This window comes from Kwoniella pini, chromosome 7 (assembly GCF_000512605.2).
Source record: "Kwoniella pini CBS 10737 chromosome 7, complete sequence".
Lineage (NCBI taxonomy): Eukaryota > Fungi > Basidiomycota > Tremellomycetes > Tremellales > Cryptococcaceae > Kwoniella > Kwoniella pini.
The window spans coordinates 376,002-393,741 of NC_091722.1; the positions used below are offsets into that span (position 1 = coordinate 376,002).

Here is a 17,740-nt window from a genome sequence, read left to right on the forward strand (position 1 = left end):
TTCGCTCTTAATTAAGCTGATGGGATGATCACCGGGCGAACGAGAGAAAAAGTCGATGTGCTGTCGGATTGTTTGTTTGATTGATCAATGGGGTATTATCAAGACTTTTCAGCCCATGATATAATTGAGATCCAAAATGTCAATATGACCAAGGTGAGATTGAATGTTTGAAAATCGAAATGATGATGACGAGAATAATGTGATATGTTATGTTTATAATGAAGTGTTCTGAACAGATGAGATGCTTAATTGAATTTTGAATAAATGTAAACAAACACATGTACACAAAAAGGTTGATTGGATTTAAAACCCTGAATTTTCTTCCCCGTGCCTGAATTGGGATGACGCTGGAAAACAGCAAAAAGAAATCACACGGGTCGAAGGGTGTAAATCACGCGAGCCTGTTAAAGGGTTCACCGAGTTTCTTGCTTCAGGGCTGGGGCGCCTTATAATGATACTAAAATTGAGGTGCCTATCTTGTCAAACATTGTTATTTTGTTTTTGAGCAACACCGGAGTAATCAACGTTGACCAATCTTCATTAATTTGCCATTACTTGGCTATCTTAAAACAAGAGCGATCTTGTACAAATTGAAAAAGCTCTCAAGATGCCTCCTCGAAGTGAGTTCCATGTGATGTCTTGTCCCGCCTATGAATTGCAGCTTTGCTGAGCAAGAAATACTCCAGAATCAGCTGCCCCCGCTTCTTCAGCAAAACCAGCTTCCAAAGCCGCCAAACCGGCCTCGAAAGCTGCTTCCGCCAGTAAACCCGTTTCTTCGGCTAAACCAGCTTCTCGAAGAGGCGGTGCGATCAAAGAAGCTACTCCAGCGACCGTACCCGAACCTATAGCTGAAAATGGTGATTTGCCAAATGGAACAGAGAAGGACAAAGAACCAAAAAGGACGAGAAAAGCCACTTCGCCACCTGCTGTCGATGGACCCGTAGCTAAGAAGGGACGAGTCGGTCAACTTGTTGCAGAAGTCAAGAGAGGTAGAAGAAGATCAAGTTTAGGAACCTCTTTCAACAACGAATTGCCTACAATACCTCGTAAGTCCAGCTCAATCCTGCACCTTACTATTGATGGATAGTTAGTAGATTTCTACAGCTGATGAGACTATATTAGCCACCGCATCACCTCATAATGCGCTTTTCATCTGGGGAACGGGTGACATGGGTCAATTTGGTCTGGGTCCAGATGAGTTAGACGAGATTGCTAGACCCAAGCTCCATTCGTGGTAAGTAGACCTTTTTCGAAACGGAATGGTACGACTGAAAATCTATATCTTCATCCAGGTTCGAAGAGGAGATTGAAGATGGGAAACTCAGTAGGGATGGCAAAGAGGGAAGTGGTGGGCTAGAAGCAGTCGCTTGTGGTGGTATGCATACTTTAGCTATTGATGAAGCTGGTAGAGTAAGTCATTTTTGATGATATCTGCTTCATTTCCAAAATTCAAGGCATTGCTAATGATATTAATAGGTCCGATCATGGGGTATCAACGATAACGCCGCTCTGGGGAGAATAACAACCAATGTTACCGATCCCAATAACCCAGATTCAGTCATTCCCAATGAAGACCTCGAAACCGTCCCTCTCGTTGTAGAAAGTCTCGAAAAAGAAGGGTTCAGAGCGGTAAAAATCGCTGCTGGAGACAGTGTCAGTGTAGCTATCTCCGACAAAGGTGAACTAAGGGCATGGGGTAGTTTCCGAGTAAGTTTTACGTATCTCCCTCTTTCGGCTGTTAAAAAAAAGGCTAAATATGCTTCATTCAAGTCAAATGAAGGTGTTCTAGGATTTGATGGCGTACCAGGTCACCCAACATTCCAATTTACTCCCATATCTCTCCCGGTTTTTTCCAAAATCAAAATATCCGACGTATCATGCGGAACGGATCATGTTTTAGCATTGACTACCACTGGTCACGTATACGTTTGGGGTAACGGACAACAAAATCAGCTTGGTCGAAGGGTAATCGAACGTAGAATCAAGAACTCCTTGGAACCAGAAAGATTGGGTTTGAGAAATATTGTTTTAGTCGCTGCTGGAAGTTTCCATTCTTTTGCAGTAGATATATTCGGTATAGTCTGGGCATGGGGTTTGAATACTTTCCATCAAACTGGATTAGAAGGTAGATATGCTGAGCAGGAAATGATTATCACCCCACAACAAGTCGAAGCTCTTAATCCTGAAAATCATAATGGATCAAAAGTTGTCCAAATATCTGGAGGTGAACACCATTCTTTATTCTTGTTTGATAATGGAGAAGTCTGGGGTGTAGGACGATCAGATGCAAATGAATTAGGTTTAAGTGAAGATCATATTGCCTTCGAGGGCATTAAGGAGAGAAGAACGAAGACTCAGGAAGAACGGGAAGATAGAGTTTCGGAAAGACAAAAGAAATTAGATGCGTTCTTACAAAGTAATAAAGTTGATGAGAGCTTAAAAGAAAAATTGGAGATGGAATTGGGTGAAGCACAAGCTGCTTTGAGGGTACCTATGGGAGAATATGTACCTGAACCTGTTCGAGTGAGTTGACGATCTTATACCGGTCCGACATGCTCTTCGTTCGGATTTAGCTGACTCATCACTGACCTACTCTTACAGATTTGTTTCCCACCTATCCCAGAATCTTACGAAGTCGTACCTCCATTCCCAGCATACAAAGATTCCAAATCTACCGATAACCCAATAGCCAATATTTCCGCAGGGACTAGACATAATTTGGCAGTATCGAAATCTGGCCACGTATATGCTTGGGGATTAGGAAGTGAGTTCTAGCTCCTATTCACATATGATAACAATACCAGAATGTATACTGATCGGGGCACCTTGATAGACCAAGCGCAATTGGGTTTAGGAGCAGATACCGAGTCGGCCGAAGTACCATCGCTTGTACGAAGCAAAGTGAGTCAGCAGTCTTGCATAGAAGGATCACGTATTCATGTTCTCGTATTACAGCTATTACGCCCATATTCGGCCAAAATCGCTTCTGCAGGTGGACAACATTGTGTATTGTTAGCTACGAAAAAGGATGAATAGTCTGTTGACTTGACGAATCATACGAATGCATACGAAATAGTAAATGGATGTCGCATGACTCGGATTTGAAGAATATAGACAGTATATGCAGATTGAAGTAGGCGCGTAGCCGAAGATCTAGTAAATATTACACGATATGAAACTTTACTGAGATATTTCCGGCTCTGAAACCTTCGTACCATTCGAGTAACATACAATTGAAAGTGTATTATTGTTTTCCTTTACTTCTTTTGTATAAGGGATTCGTGAAATATCAAGATCGTCCAATTGGAAATCGTAACTCAAATTGAAGCCTGGACCCATTCCCAATGCACACTAAGTTTGGAAAATGAGCATTTCAGTAAGCTTTTGCTCATTCATCATCTTGATACACGTTATGTGACTTCAACTCACTGTGACATTATCATACCAAGAATCTGAGGTAACATCGAAAAAGTAGTTCTTATGGTCGGAATCAAATGTGAAGTTATGATTGTCTACATCGTTGAAAAAGTCTTCTCCGTCGATAAAAGCTGATACATCACTTGATCCGTAAACTAGAACAACACCCGCATGGTCGGCAGCACGAGCAGAGAGCGAAGCGGTATTCTCTTGGGTAAGTGAAGAGGATATGATAGTGTCCGGGGTTTCCACTGGCTCAGCCAAAGTGATGATTGGGAATGTGGCTAAAAGACATATAATCGCTTTGAGCATCATTTTAAATTATGCTATTATAAGTGTTTATACAGGTTTCGACCAAATTAGTTCACTGGCCAAGGATTGGTAGTAAATATACTGTTCTTGTTTCGAGTATGTATAAAACTTGTCTCGCTGTTTGGTGTATATATAGATAAATCTGCCTTTACTATCAGCCCTAAAATTGTTGGGCAAAATTAGTTCTCCAATATTGGCTGGCGAATTTTGATTTTGTGACATCTCTCTTTTTCCTGATGCTCTTCTGAAAGGACAGACACCATCGTCCAATTATCCCCTAAAATCCCTCTGGAAAAGGGGTAATTGAAATCAATAAATGAAAGGACGGATGTCAATAAAAACCCGAAGCCAGTCAAAAGATATAGTCAGTATTCTAGCATCACAAACCTAGCATTTTCTCAGGACCACAGACCACGTTATGCGATAGCACGCCTGCCATCCTCTGACAGACCTCGAGTGAAATAGGTTCGCATCGTTCTGCTTTTCCAACCTTTGAGCGTAGACTGATTGGACATGCAGGTCCAAACTCAACATTTTTAATTGATTATTCGCTGGCGCTACGAACTCAAGTGCATTCTTATCAGGTTTGCTACCTTTTTGATATGGTCAATGAAAAATCGATACTTCGCCTATAAGGCTTTTCGAGCTCAAAGATGCAAGGAACATTTAACAATATGATGCATAATTTAAGGTTCTCGTTTCATGTATACGCTCAGATCACAAGTGATCGAAAGTGTATCACCATTTTCCTCTACTTCTTTCGTGTAAGGTAACGATGGGTTTTCCGTTATTTCCGTCAATCTGAAACTGTAGGTCACATTAAAACCTGGACCCATTTCCAATGTACACTAGGTAAAGAATATGACTTTGAAATGAGCTTTTGCTCAATCATCATAATTTTTACAAAGAATATAGGGGATATGAAGTTTGACTTACTCGAACGGTATTCTGCCATCGGACAGGCACGACATCGATCAATCCTTTCTTATGATCGGCATTGAATTTGACAACTTTTGTCATGCTTGAACTATTGAGAGTGTAACCATCCACATTTGCTGTTACACCATCTGCTCCGTATATTTGAACGGAACCCGGATCGAGCTCTTGGTCAGCACGAACAGAGTGTTGAACGGAATCTACTTCTGTATGAGCAATGTCGATGGAATCAGGGGTTGATGTGTCAATTGACGTAGCAAGAGATGTGGTCGAGAGTGTAGCTAAAAGGCATACGAACACTTTAACAAACATTGTAAAATATGTTATACTGTTGGTGTCCGCAGAAAAAGTCAATATAAATGGACGATAGTCCTTAGTGAATCAAGCTATTCAAATTAAAGTTGCACTATAAACGTTACATGTTTACCGTATACATTACTTTCTGTCTTACCTCTTAAGTGAAAGGCTTTCCGCATGATTATTGGCAGATCCTCGATGTATCAATTCACAGAAATCCCTCATTCGGTTTTGAAAGGAAAGACCGCGCCTTACCATTCTCCTTCAATCTCCCCTGAAAGAGGGGTCCTTGGGGTAAAATCCAATGACAGGACAAACAACAGCGCAGAAAGGTAACCCGTGAGGATAGCAGACTCACAAGAGATCATACAGTATGTCAGGCAAGCCTTTATTGTGTCATATGGTGAACGATGCTTGCCATCTACAAGTCATTACATCTCTCGAAGTATTTGATTGACGGTATACGATCATCAACGAATTATCTGAAGCAGCGTTTCCTGAATTCGACATATAATGCTCAGTTCTTGGCGTAGCGGTATCCGTGAGAGGCGAAGTACTGATTATCGATCTAAAGCCACGACTTGATCACTCGTAGGTATTTGTTTACAACATGGATTGCAATCTAGGGCACAGTGTATTTGTACTTGGCATGTTCAATACTGTATAGATCTCCATCATACGAGCTGCATCTAAATCTTATTGTGTGGCTCTATGATTTTGGGCCACTTTTTGCGCCACAGTGCTTGGTATAAGTGTCCCAAACTTTGGGATCATGCAATGAAGCACAAGGAACGATACATTTATAATACGCTACTCCTTAAAACGAGATATACGGTATCTTTTCTCGCTAATCAATCCATAAACTATGTATATTCAAGTCCTGAAAGTCCACTTTTCCCTCAAGTATGGTGAAATCAGATCTTCCTCAGTCTAGTCTTTCGTCTTCTGTAATGCACCGGATCCGGACATTACAATTCTTATTGTATTCCACCACATACAATACCGTTACATTACATTCTTATTGTATTCAGCACATACAATACCGTTAACGGTATTCACTGCATACAACACCGTTAACGGTATTCACTGCATACAATACCGATTGAACGGTAATACCGGAGGCTATTCTGAAAGGTATATAAGCACGACATTTTACATACTATATTGTATTCCCCTCATCGATGAAATATCATAAGTTACATTCTAATTGACTATTACAATCATCCATCTACAATTAGCTTTATTTCCTAATCATTACAATTCATCTTTGTCCACCATACAGCAGGTTCCGTCATCCCTGCAGTAAGGTCGTAACATCTTCCCAACAGATTACAAGCCAATCATCGCCATGGCAAGTAGAAGAAGATGAACATCGAGGCACATCTGTCAGGTTGAAATAATATCTATCTTCAGCAGCTTTCGCAATTACAGCTGAGCACTGTCAAGCATTATTATCACGACGGAGATTAGTTTCACATTCTGCTGAAGTGACATAATGGTATTTTTGTTATTCACCTTATATTGACTTTCGGGTGTAGTGACCCTGAAACTTTGCCTGGGATGACCATAGCCATCATTATCGTGGAAATTCAATAAAGCAGCTTCTCCACCTTCGACTTCCCATTTTATCTCATCTTCAACTAGGTTTTGAGCTGAATATCCCTTTGAAGATTGTATGTAAAGTCCATTTGGTTGCTCAGTCGGTGAAGTTGTCTGAGGTTCGTCAGATGCATCCGCACTAACCACGTAAGAAGAACCAAGGGTAATCAAAAGGTAATAAAAGGGTTTAAACATCATGATAATGAGGTAATGTATTTCAAGAAGTAGAAGTGAGACTGTTCGTCCCAATTGAACAAACGAAGTAAATTAAGCGGATTTAAACAGAATTCTTGTCAATTACGAAAATGTCAACGATTGTCAAAATCGACTGGAGGACAAGGCAACTATACATCAGTCAGAGATCGATTTATATATCCTTCGTCTGTGGAATGACCACTTTTTCAATCAGGTAGATGATGAAATAACCTTTCATCAAAACCTTGAATGGAGCAACTTAATTATTGTGCAATCCTTGGGTTCATATCCCCGTTAAAGAAGAAGTCGATCAAAAGGAGGTGCAGGGTCATGTAATTATCACCAACAATGAAAGGTACTCGTGCCAATCATGACTTTCTTTCTTCTGTGTGGGTCATGCATGTACATGAAGTCTAGTTAAATCAATCATAATATCTGTATGAAACCCTTATAGATCAATGCAAATGACCAAAATATAACAAAAAATTTAAACGAAATGAAAGGATAAAATATGCTTGATCTAATAATACAATGTTTCTGACTAGTCTTCCTTAGATATTCATTCTCGTTCAGCATTTGAATGATTACCAACCAAACGTTTCAGCATGGAATTCAACAACAACCCCACCTTTCCAAACTTCTTTACTATTCATTTCATCTTTAACACCATCTTTAACAGCTTCAAGTAAAGATATAGGTCCACAACAAGAAACATTCACTCTTCCACCTCTTTTCTCAATCTCATTAACACCTTCTAATTGTTTACTTGATAATTGTGTATGTGATTGTACTGAGTCAATTATATCTTTTATTGAACCTTTAATATCAGCTCTACCTTCATGCCATCTTATTAGACCTTCTAGACCTTCTGAAGATTTTTTACGTAATTCTAATTCTGCTAAACCCATTGAACTTGCTGCCATTGATTGTTTACGTTCTTTAGGATCTTGAATTTGATTAATTACTGAAATTGATTTTCTTAATTCAGATGCAGAAGTATCTGTTAATTCTGTAATTTGTTTAAATGCCATAGATGGTGTTTCAGGTCTTGAAATATCTTCAGGTAAATTTAATTGAATTGGTGAAACAGGTGAAGGTGTTGTAAAACTTGCCATTGAAGCTGCTGAAGAAACTGTTGAAGATCTTGACATTTCAGGTGCATTTAAGAATCCATTAGCTTGAACAGTATTCAACATTGAAGGTCTTTTTGGTATTCCACCACCACCGGAAGTTAATAACGATTTGGCCGTAGAACGATCAGCGATTTGTGGAGTAGGCATTAAAATTGAAGAAGGTTTAGGTGAAGAAGGTCGTATAGATTCCGCAGCTTGAAATGGTAATGAATCTCTTCTGTGATGTATTGAATCTCTTCTGTGATGTATTGAATCCCTCTTAGCTGCTAAACCATATAATAAAGGAATAGAACGTTTCCTTTCTCCTAGATTGAAAGTGGATGAATTTGGTGTGTTTGGTAAAGAATTCGATAAAGAGCCGGAACGTGATTGAGGGAGTGGGAAATTCTTAGGTGGACCTGTTCGAGCAATAGGAGCTTCTTCAGAAATCGAAACTCGTTTTTGACGTGGTATTGGTAAATCCTCTGATATTGATATTTGTCTTTGACGAGGTGGTGTGCCATGTGGCGGTAATTGTATACTTGAGAACGAATCTTTATGCCATGTGATTGATCCTCTTGAATCTCTGCGACCAATCGCAGCTAGAGGAGGTGTTGTGGGTGAAGGTGGTCGATAATCGAATGGATCAATTTCATCTGGGCCAATATCCCTTATTGGCGCTATAGATACACGTTCACCGCGTCTAATTTCCTCAGGTGGAGTGTCAATAGTTAAAGCTTCAGGCATCACTGCAATAGATCTAACTCCATCAACCGGTGTAGGCTCTTTCAATACGATCTCCAATTCTTGAGTTTCAGGCACAGCATACGGTACTAAAGAGTCTCTCTTTATTTGTTGCATATTTGGTTCTTGATTATTGCCTCCAAATACTGTATTATCAGCATATCCGTCTGTCCAGTTGAATGAGGGTATAGAAGGTCTTCGTTTTTCCCTATTATTTTTTATGGGACCTTCACCTTCACTTTCACTTCCACTTGGCGCATGACTACTTCTTCTTCGATTGTTATTTTTTGATGGACCACCAAAATTCGACGAACTAAAAGATCCAAATAATCTACGTTGGTGTTTTTGTCTACTGCCATCAGAACCTTTTGAGCCATTGGAAACTTCTGAATGAGCTTCAGATTTGGCAGCTTCCGATCGACCAGATTCCGAAGGCATCAAAGATCCCCTTCTAGTTCCAGCTTCTGTTCCACCGAATTTAAAAACAGATCCTCCAGTCCAAGAAGCCCAAGAGAAAGTAGACATGAATCTACTTCTTCTTCTAGGTCGATTCGCTCTTTGTTTCAAATAAGCTTCGAAATCACCATTAGGCACATCAGGTAATGTATTGTGAGTTAAAGATAATTTTGGTAATAAATGTCGAGTAACGTGAACATGTATATTGATTGAAAGGTCTGGCGGTAAATCATTAACGTGATCTCTTAGTAAAGGAGTAATCCATTCTAAGTGTAATCTAGATTTTACCATCCAAACGATTGAAATGAATTTTACTCTACTTCGTCCTTCTTTTATTTCTCTCAAGATTTGGAGTAAATTAGAAACAGCGAATGATATTCCCGAACCACCTATTCGTAACGTAAGACATCCAGACGTCAGTATGGAGTGAGACAATTCCTTGAAAGCCAATTGTTCGACTCACCTGAAAACATCAGAACACCTTCATATCCTGACATATCAGATTTTTGACCATAAGGTCCCTCAACTGCAGCAGTAACTTCAACATCTAATGTATCATCAATTGACAAACCCTTTTCTTTCTTCTGTTCATCAATTTTATCTTTCATTCTTTTGGTAAATCCATCTCTTACTCTGACTATAAATGCTAATTCTCCTGCTTCAGTACCTTGACCTGGTTTTGAAGGTATTGTTGAAGCTGTAAACGGATGTGCTTCCCATGGTAATCTTGACATTCCAGGCATAACAACATAAAAATGATGTCCTGCTGACCAATTTAAATGCTCAGATGGACTTGTAAATCTAACTAAAAGTGTTGAAGGTGTTAGAAGTGATATTGTTGCTTTTGAAGGTATTTCAGATGCGGATAATGAAGGTCTGATCCATAATTTGTTAAGAAGGATCAATCGAAGAACTCGAATTATTCTATCTGCTGCCCATAACGCTGCACCGGGCTGTCAAACAGATACTATAATTAGTATTCATATACATTCAAAGAGATGCTACATTTAAGCGAGATGAAGTCGAAAAGGGAAAGAGAACTCACATAAATCCATACGTCCATTGCTCGCCAGTGCATGACGAAGGCAGCTAACATAAGAGCTACCAACACGATATGCATTACTAGGAAAAATTCGAATAACTTCCTTCTGAAATATGGTAAAGATAGAACAGACAATAAGGTGATAGCAAAGGTACCGGTAAATCCCTAGGCACGTTGTCATGTCGATCAGCTTCAATTGCAAGGTGCCTGTTCCATACCCCTCTCCCACTTTGAATTATACGAAAAAGAATGGTACTTACCCATTTAGATATGGTTTTAGACCAGATTTCCGCGTTCCAACCATGAGTCAATCTCCAGTGTCCACCTGCGTGTATCCATACTCCTAGCAGACATAATTTTGCGGATGCTCGATGAATGTAGTTTAATCGATCGTATGGAATCCCAGTAAGGACTATGTCATAATTCCAATATCAATTATGGGACCGAAAGATAAGTCTGAGAGGTGTTGACTCACAAGAGATTAGATTGTTCTTTCCTGCTAGAGCGATGATCATGGGTACTTGAGCCACTGCCAGCCAAGCAGCTTGATTACACCAGGTCAAAGTGTCCCATCCGGCTGTAAGAACGATTACAGTTTAGACTCAGAAGCTCTTCCCGATCTAGATAATCTATATTGGCAGAAACGAAAAACTCACTTCCGTAAAAGCATAATATCAAGAAACCTAAAGTATATCCCCAAGTCCACACTAAGTCAGGAGTACTATAGACTTTTCTATGTATTTTTCTAACTTTTCCATATAATGTATATCGTCTAGTTTTACGTGGTATTGCCAATCCAGATAAATAAAAGTATTTTCCAATTACTATACTGAAAGTCCTAATTGATCTATTTAATCTACCTAGTCTATGTTTTTCCATTTGTTCTTCAATATCATTTTCTTTTGAAGGTTTTTCAATACTTGAATTAGGTGATGTAGATAAAGGACTTTCAACTTCTTGATTTGTTATTGTTAATGCTTTAGAAGAACTTTTTGCGTTCTTGTTAGGTCTAGTTAAGAATTTATAAAATTTCGTTGAGAAATTTATTATCGTTAAAATTCCTATTATGATTGAGGTTGTGTACCAATAAAGATATCCAACAGGTTGTGAGAGTCCCATCTTGACTTTTTAACTCTTGTTGGACACAACCTTAGAGATGATTATAAGGAGGTCGGATCGTGGATATTCACAGTGTTCACAGGGACGATACCATCGAGTTTGGGTTTCTGATTTTGGTGTATCACTCGAATGTGTGCCTACTGAACTTGAAGGAACGCTGGAATCAAGGTAAGAAAGTCACTTGTAAAACAAGTTTGAAGCAATGAATTGGTGGATTATAAGGAGATATAGTAATACAAAAGAAAATAAAGCATAAAACCTTCACGTTAACATATGTTATTGATTACTCATAATACATTGAGTCTGCCTTGTTTTGGGCAATTGTTTAGGAAGTAGCAATCGGTACGAATCGTTTACTACGGACATGTCTTATACAATTGATTTACGTTATCTTCGAAGTTGATCCGAACTCTTCCTTACTCACTTGTCAACGAAGGAGGGAAGGAAGCCATTTAGCTAAGAGCGCATCATAAGAAAAAGGGATCCGGCATCGGTATTCAACGTAATTTAACAGAATTACGCAGCGGCTATGACCTGCTCAACACATGTATTGACATTTAGCACTAACTCTATAGGTCAAAGGTTTCATTGTTTCTGTGTTTATTTTATCAATGGTCAGGGTAAAATCCAAGTAAAATGATCGACATAATTTTCGTACCCCTCATCATCTTCTTTTGACCCTTTATTCACAGGTTAAAAGAATGGCGGATCACGGGAAGCAAGGCATGGCGTTCAATTGAGAATTGAGAAATTTCTCATCTGACGTCAAAAACGTGATTTGCTCATAAAGACTATACAAGCTTCACGCAGTTGATCCGCTCCTGGCGCAGAATAGGAGAATAGGGATATAGTAAATCCGAGACAATCTTTCGGTGCTACCTTTTGCCCTTACAAGGGAAGGGCAGATGGAACAGGAGGGATTTAGGTATACTTGTTGTTTTGAACAGAAATTGAATAAAGTTTGTTATTGTGAGAATGGCTTAATGGATGATCAACGTTCGACCGGATTTGGTAAATTTAAAGTTTTGTAAACAATCGGATAGTTACCTGTATTCGGAACCCGGATGTACCTATTTTCCGGTCCTGAAAATCCCGAAATCCAAGGATATCGCATGCCTAGCTGAAGAACATTGGAGGATATGGATTCACGAGCCTAGATTTTAGCGGTTCTTCCCGCGTGGCATGATATTTTTAAGTTTCATTAGGAATCACAGAGAATCGGGCTGGACTCTTGAGAAGTCTCGTAATAGAAGACAAAGCGAGTAGCAAATGACTCACCCAATTGACCGTGAAGAACCCATAGAACTAAAGAAACCATTCAACTTATGACAGCGCTAATAGTCAAGAGAAGGGATAGATGATGTGTAAGACTCCCAATACTAGTATTTGAATAAACTGTTCATCACTGTTCATATAGCAGTTCATACACGCGCATCAATGCTTTGAAAATCAAACTTTTACAAGTAGCCCCGCAATCAAGACCGCGCATGAACCGTCAACAAGGACAAGACAGTTACAATCCGTCAAAAATACATTATCGCTCCATTAATGTGTGCTGCAACATGCAACAACATGTTTAGCAAATAGATACACAAGAACACGACACGATTTATGTCCAGGAAAACAGTCACGAAAAGAACGATTATCCATTACGTCCAGTTTGAAACGCCTGTCTTTCACTGCGAACTCACCTGTATTTCAACGATCTCCCGTATGAACAACACCGCTTTAGGTCTATCAAACCCATCATAACGACAAAACACAAAAATATCTTAGAGACTAAGAATTGGTCTCGCTCTTAATCGCTTTCTCCTTTCTCTACCCTGCTTGCCCTTCCTTTGACGATCCTGTTCACTAGTATTTCGACACGGTTTCAGAAATTACAATTTTAACGCTGTCAATACCATAAAAGAAACACAGGCAAAACATGTCAACTTCGATAGGATCTTCATTTGTCCTTCCTTCTCGCGATTCTTCGGGATATCAACATCCTGGTCCGTTACCCACCCCACCACCTCTACATGATCAAACGACCTCAGCAGCACCTGAAGCCGAACCTTCAGTCGTTCGTCGCCCGACATTACATCTCCCTACACTGCATCTTGGCTCCTTTGATACTCTGTCTATCTCGGGTACTGCCCCTCTCCCACAATCTCGACATTTCTCACAAACATCTTCACATAGCTCATCAAACAGCCTGTTACGTGAAGAGTCTGTTGGCAAAGATAGAGCTGAGGAAGCAGGTTCAGGAAAATTCTCGAGAAAACAGCAACTAGATGGGACTAGTCAACTTCTAGGAGTTGAACCAACTCGTTCTCCATCACATTCATCGGGGTCTTCATCCCATCGCTTACACAAAGCTTATAATATTCCACCACCATTACCGCCTCCTACAATGGCTTTGCCTCCACTACCCAACTTATCTCCTATATCACCTATCAAACCCCCTTCGCCTTCCTATCTACAATCAACTATGTTCCAGCCTCAATCCTCATCCTCGTCTTCATCTTCAGTTGGTCAGCAATTACCCGGCGAGAGTCGTCGAGAGTTACCCACAGTCCCAGCAAGGAACAGATTACTGGGTCATTCCTTATCGATACACGTACCTGGACCTTTGACGCCTTCGCCATCGGACCAAGAAGGCAACCGGATCCCATCGCCGATTCTCAAGCATTCACCAGGAGTAGCGAGACGGCGTACTGTTGTTGAGAGCACCAATACGGATTTGGGGTCGCCGGTACGAGTCTCAGGTTTTACGGGAAATATGTCACCTCCTAGAGATCTGGATTCATCGCCTACTCGAAATTCAGATCACAAGTCACCGCCTATTGAAAGGGGCTCTATACTCATGCCTCAACCGAGACCGAGTCCAGGTGTCGAACAGAAAGCGTCATTCGAGACAACTCCTCGTCGTTTAGAAAAGAAACGCTCTTCAGCAGATTTGAAAAATACTTCGCCAACTTCTCCAACAGCAAAACGATCTTTACCCCGTCCACCAAGGATAGATACCTCATTACCCACACAGCCTTCCGTTTCTGACTTGACCGCGAGATTACCACAATCCACATCTCTGTCACAGACTGCTTTGCCCTCTAATATCGCCACTGCTCCTCACAGTCAGGCAGAGCAACAACAGAATGTCTTGGAGTCACAGCACGCTCCCATACCTGTCAACGCGCAATCGAGTCTCGCTTTACCCGTCACAGCTCCTGTGCCTTCCTCTTCCTGGCCACCGCTCAATGTCAACCGCTCTCCAACTACAGCGAAAGCTTCTCCTCTTCAGACGCAGACTAAACAGACGCCAAAGCCTACCATATATCAAAAGCATCAAGCCAATAAATCAGCTTCATCTCTACCGGTTGTAGCTGGTTTAGCAGACGCAGGACCATTCGCAGGAGCGTTCGCCAGGCCCATCCAAACCGGAGGCGTCATTGCAGGTAACGGCTTGGGTTTAGGAAGACCGAGCAATCAGATTATAAACGGGCAAGCCAGAGGACCTAGTGGGAAACCGCAAGAAGAGGTATGCTTAGAATGCATGATGCGTGACAGGGATTTAGCGGATGTTGTTGTTCAAGGTGAGGGTGTTTGGGAAAGGGAAAGTGACGGGGACTGGAAAGATCTTGAATGGAGAGAAGAAGCCATCTTGAAATCAATGGGTGCTCAAGAAGATGATGCGACGTACAAGGAACTGTTCCGAGCAGCTGATGAATCGAGTGAAGACTCTGATTCTACAAGCTTCAGTCCGCCTTCAACAGGTAACTCAGCTGAAGAAGCTCAATTAAGAAAAGACCTAGACGCTAGAAGAAAGAGACGATCCCTCTTGAAAGCGAAAAAGCGAGAGGCGGATAGAAGAATCTCAAAAGAAGTCGGCTGGAGAGGTCATAAGTGGGAAGAAGGGGACTCTGGGGAAGGTTTACCTAGAGGTTTTAGGGGAACTAAAGGCGGCAAGTTGACTGAAGCAGGTATTAAAGGTGTCATGACTAAGGTGAGCTGGCTTTGTAATGCAGCAATCGTGCTCAAAGCTCACAATCTTATAGTTTCCCTCGGCATCTGCTCATCGCTATCAAACCCTTCAAGGATACCTTCGTCAACAATGGCATCTTGTTCAAGAGGTTAGAGCAGAAGCTCAACGATTGGGTCGATTCCCGTTCCCGGACGAAGTCGTCAACTCCTCTTCCACATTCTCCAGCCATGAAGGTCCGTCTGCACCTCGAGGTATTCAGGCCACTGCGCTATACCAAAGAGAGCAATACGGTAGAGACGGCGTCTATACACCTGTCCGTAGCACACCCACTCTGTCCGTCGTACGACCAAGTCCATCGACGCCAGCCAACCTCACTGGTTTAGCCAACCCCCCTCGAGCAGCACCACTGCAGCGGCCTCTCACACATTTCCTCCCAGATCGCGAGCCTTCGCTTGGTGCACCTCGCACACCAATATATGCTTCACCAATTGCGGTCAGTACGCGCAGTAGACATGGAAAACAAGGATCATCGCCTGGCTTGCTCGAGCGCAGTCCCGCCCCTGGCACGTGTGATGAAAGTAACGAGGAACTCTGGTCACCTGGCGACGAGCCTGGTGCAGGACTTAGGCCATTCTCCTTCGCGGTCAGAGCAGGAGCAACAGCTGGAAGTGATGGGCATGGAGGAAGAAAGAGTCTATGGGGCAGATTTGGTGGAAGTGTTACAAGCTTATTTGGGGGTAGTCAGAATGGCAGTGGCAGTATGATGGACATGCAGTAAGTCGAGTCAGTCTTCCTTGACTGAACCTGCTGATCTCGGCTCAATTGCAGTCTTGGACTCGACAGCGATCGTCGGAGCCGAACCTCGTCGTACAACGTTGCCCCTCACCCCCGAGCAGTCTCAATGGCGTCTCCCACAAGACCATCATTCTTCAGTCGAGATTCACGATGTTCATCCGACATCAACGTCAGCGAAATGCCAAGAGTATCTCGTGCCATCAGTCATTCGCGGTTGTCTCAAATGAGACTCGATGATGATGATGAAGACGACGACGAAGCGGACGAAAGACCCAAGAGAAAGGGTATCAAAGGATTTTTCAAGAAAATGAAACCGAAATCTTCCAAATCCAAATCGAGATCCCAAGGAACCGCTGGAACAGAAGGTCAATATCGAACGGAACGGAACGAACAACCCCAACCTGATACACCGCTTGCACCTCCTCCACCAATCTCCTATCTGGTAGGAGGTAACCGGAAACATGCGAGAAACAGAAGCGGTTCCTCCTCCTCTATGCTTACTGATGACCAAGATTCTACTTCTGGCAATAAGCGATATTCGGCGAATTTGCCATACGGCATGCGATCAGTGTCTGCGCCTATGAACGGCGCAGCTTCTTCATCTGGTGGCAGCTTGTCAGCAAGTCCAACAAATAGCAAATTCGCTACTTCTGGGCCGGGCAAAAGGGAAAGCTACGCATCAGGCAGACGTCGTACATCTTTTGGTGTGAATGAAATGGGTGAACAACAGCAATTCGGTCCGACTGACCAAGATAGAAGACATTCAGGTATGGAGATGTTGAACAATAACCTCAACAAAGGAATAGGAATTTACTCTACAAGTCCCGATATGATTTACGACGAACCCTCAAGCATGTACCGCTCGAATAATATGGGATACCCCAATGCGAATCTCGGAAGTGCAGGTAGTCGACCGCATAATAAAACTACTTCTAGTCTGTCTAACTCAAGCGGGACTATGGCGATTGAAACACCTCCTCCGGCCATATTTAATTCATCGGCATTTTTCAATCAGCAATCGACTCAACAGCCCAATGTAGCCATGAACGAGAAGGCTGGATCAATGACGAGATCACCAAGTGGTCCAATCTCTCCTAATCGATTCAAGAATTTACCGCCTCTTCCACCTCAAGATAATGCAGGAAATAAAAAGAGTATGACAGCTTCTCCCGATTCGTTTGTTGCTGCTTTCCCAGATCAAGAAGTGACTTTGACTGGAAATCATGATCCGAAATATCTTTCTTCTTTTGGATACCCAACTCCTCAATCTTCAGCCAAAATCGACTTTTCCGCTTCTACTCCTATCGGATCACCTAATTCAATACGATTCAATCAACAACAATACAATCATGTCGGATATCCTCAACCTCAGCTTCACGTCAATACCCAAAATCTGAATCAGCAATTTGGTTCGGCCCATGCCAGAGCAATGGCGAACGGCCGAGCATCTTTCGATCAACCTTCTCCCCGTGCAAGGGTAGGTGGAGGTAATGAAAGAGCAGTGAAAACTATGTATGGTCAACCTATGATGGAAGATCTAAGGCCAGCACATGATTATGGGAATGTGATAAATGAAACTAAGAAGAAGAAAGGCTTGAAAGGGTTTTTCGGAAGTAACAAAGCTGGACGAATTGCCTAGACTAGGTTTGGTTAAGTGGACAATATGAGAAAACTTTTCTCGAGAATGTTCATAGCCTATGTTGGTTTTTCGTATATCTTAAACTTATTGTAGCTATTAATATCTTGCTTACC

The 17,740-nt window shown here is 41.7% G+C and overlaps 6 protein-coding genes across 6 annotated transcripts; 2 read left to right on the top strand and 4 right to left on the bottom strand.

Annotated features, from left to right (window-relative positions):
• Nucleotides 1–607: 607 nt before the first annotated feature.
• Nucleotides 608–3,036, top strand: I206_105278 (uncharacterized protein; the record flags this gene model as incomplete). Its single annotated transcript, XM_019155554.1, has 9 exons — nucleotides 608–620; nucleotides 687–1,046; nucleotides 1,123–1,234; nucleotides 1,293–1,410; nucleotides 1,477–1,707; nucleotides 1,771–2,523; nucleotides 2,602–2,764; nucleotides 2,834–2,901; nucleotides 2,956–3,036. The coding sequence occupies 9 exons, from the start codon at nucleotides 608–610 to the stop codon at nucleotides 3,034–3,036; spliced, it is 1,899 nt and encodes a 632-aa protein (XP_019011708.1).
• A 144-nt stretch (nucleotides 3,037–3,180) lies between these two features.
• On the bottom strand, nucleotides 3,181–3,732 carry I206_105279 (uncharacterized protein; the record flags this gene model as incomplete). The annotated part of the gene is made up of 2 exons (XM_019155553.1): nucleotides 3,181–3,351; nucleotides 3,430–3,732. 2 exons carry the CDS (start codon nucleotides 3,730–3,732, stop codon nucleotides 3,181–3,183), a joined length of 474 nt encoding a protein of 157 aa, XP_019011707.1.
• Nucleotides 3,733–4,415: 683 nt separating this feature from the next.
• Nucleotides 4,416–4,977, bottom strand: I206_105280 (uncharacterized protein; the record flags this gene model as incomplete). The annotated part of the gene is made up of 2 exons (XM_019155552.1): nucleotides 4,416–4,577; nucleotides 4,666–4,977. The coding sequence occupies 2 exons, from the start codon at nucleotides 4,975–4,977 to the stop codon at nucleotides 4,416–4,418; spliced, it is 474 nt and encodes a 157-aa protein (XP_019011706.1).
• Nucleotides 4,978–6,253: 1,276 nt separating this feature from the next.
• Nucleotides 6,254–6,756, bottom strand: I206_105281 (uncharacterized protein; the record flags this gene model as incomplete). Its single annotated transcript, XM_019155551.1, has 2 exons — nucleotides 6,254–6,400; nucleotides 6,478–6,756. The coding sequence occupies 2 exons, from the start codon at nucleotides 6,754–6,756 to the stop codon at nucleotides 6,254–6,256; spliced, it is 426 nt and encodes a 141-aa protein (XP_019011705.1).
• A 584-nt stretch (nucleotides 6,757–7,340) lies between these two features.
• I206_105282 (uncharacterized protein) lies at nucleotides 7,341–11,229 on the bottom strand (the record flags this gene model as incomplete). Its single annotated transcript, XM_019155550.1, has 6 exons — nucleotides 7,341–9,457; nucleotides 9,532–10,021; nucleotides 10,114–10,275; nucleotides 10,371–10,522; nucleotides 10,586–10,687; nucleotides 10,767–11,229. 6 exons carry the CDS (start codon nucleotides 11,227–11,229, stop codon nucleotides 7,341–7,343), a joined length of 3,486 nt encoding a protein of 1,161 aa, XP_019011704.1.
• Nucleotides 11,230–13,156: 1,927 nt separating this feature from the next.
• I206_105283 (uncharacterized protein) lies at nucleotides 13,157–17,627 on the top strand (the record flags this gene model as incomplete). Its single annotated transcript, XM_019155549.1, has 3 exons — nucleotides 13,157–15,214; nucleotides 15,267–15,967; nucleotides 16,022–17,627. 3 exons carry the CDS (start codon nucleotides 13,157–13,159, stop codon nucleotides 17,625–17,627), a joined length of 4,365 nt encoding a protein of 1,454 aa, XP_019011703.1.
• Nucleotides 17,628–17,740: the final 113 nt, after the last annotated feature.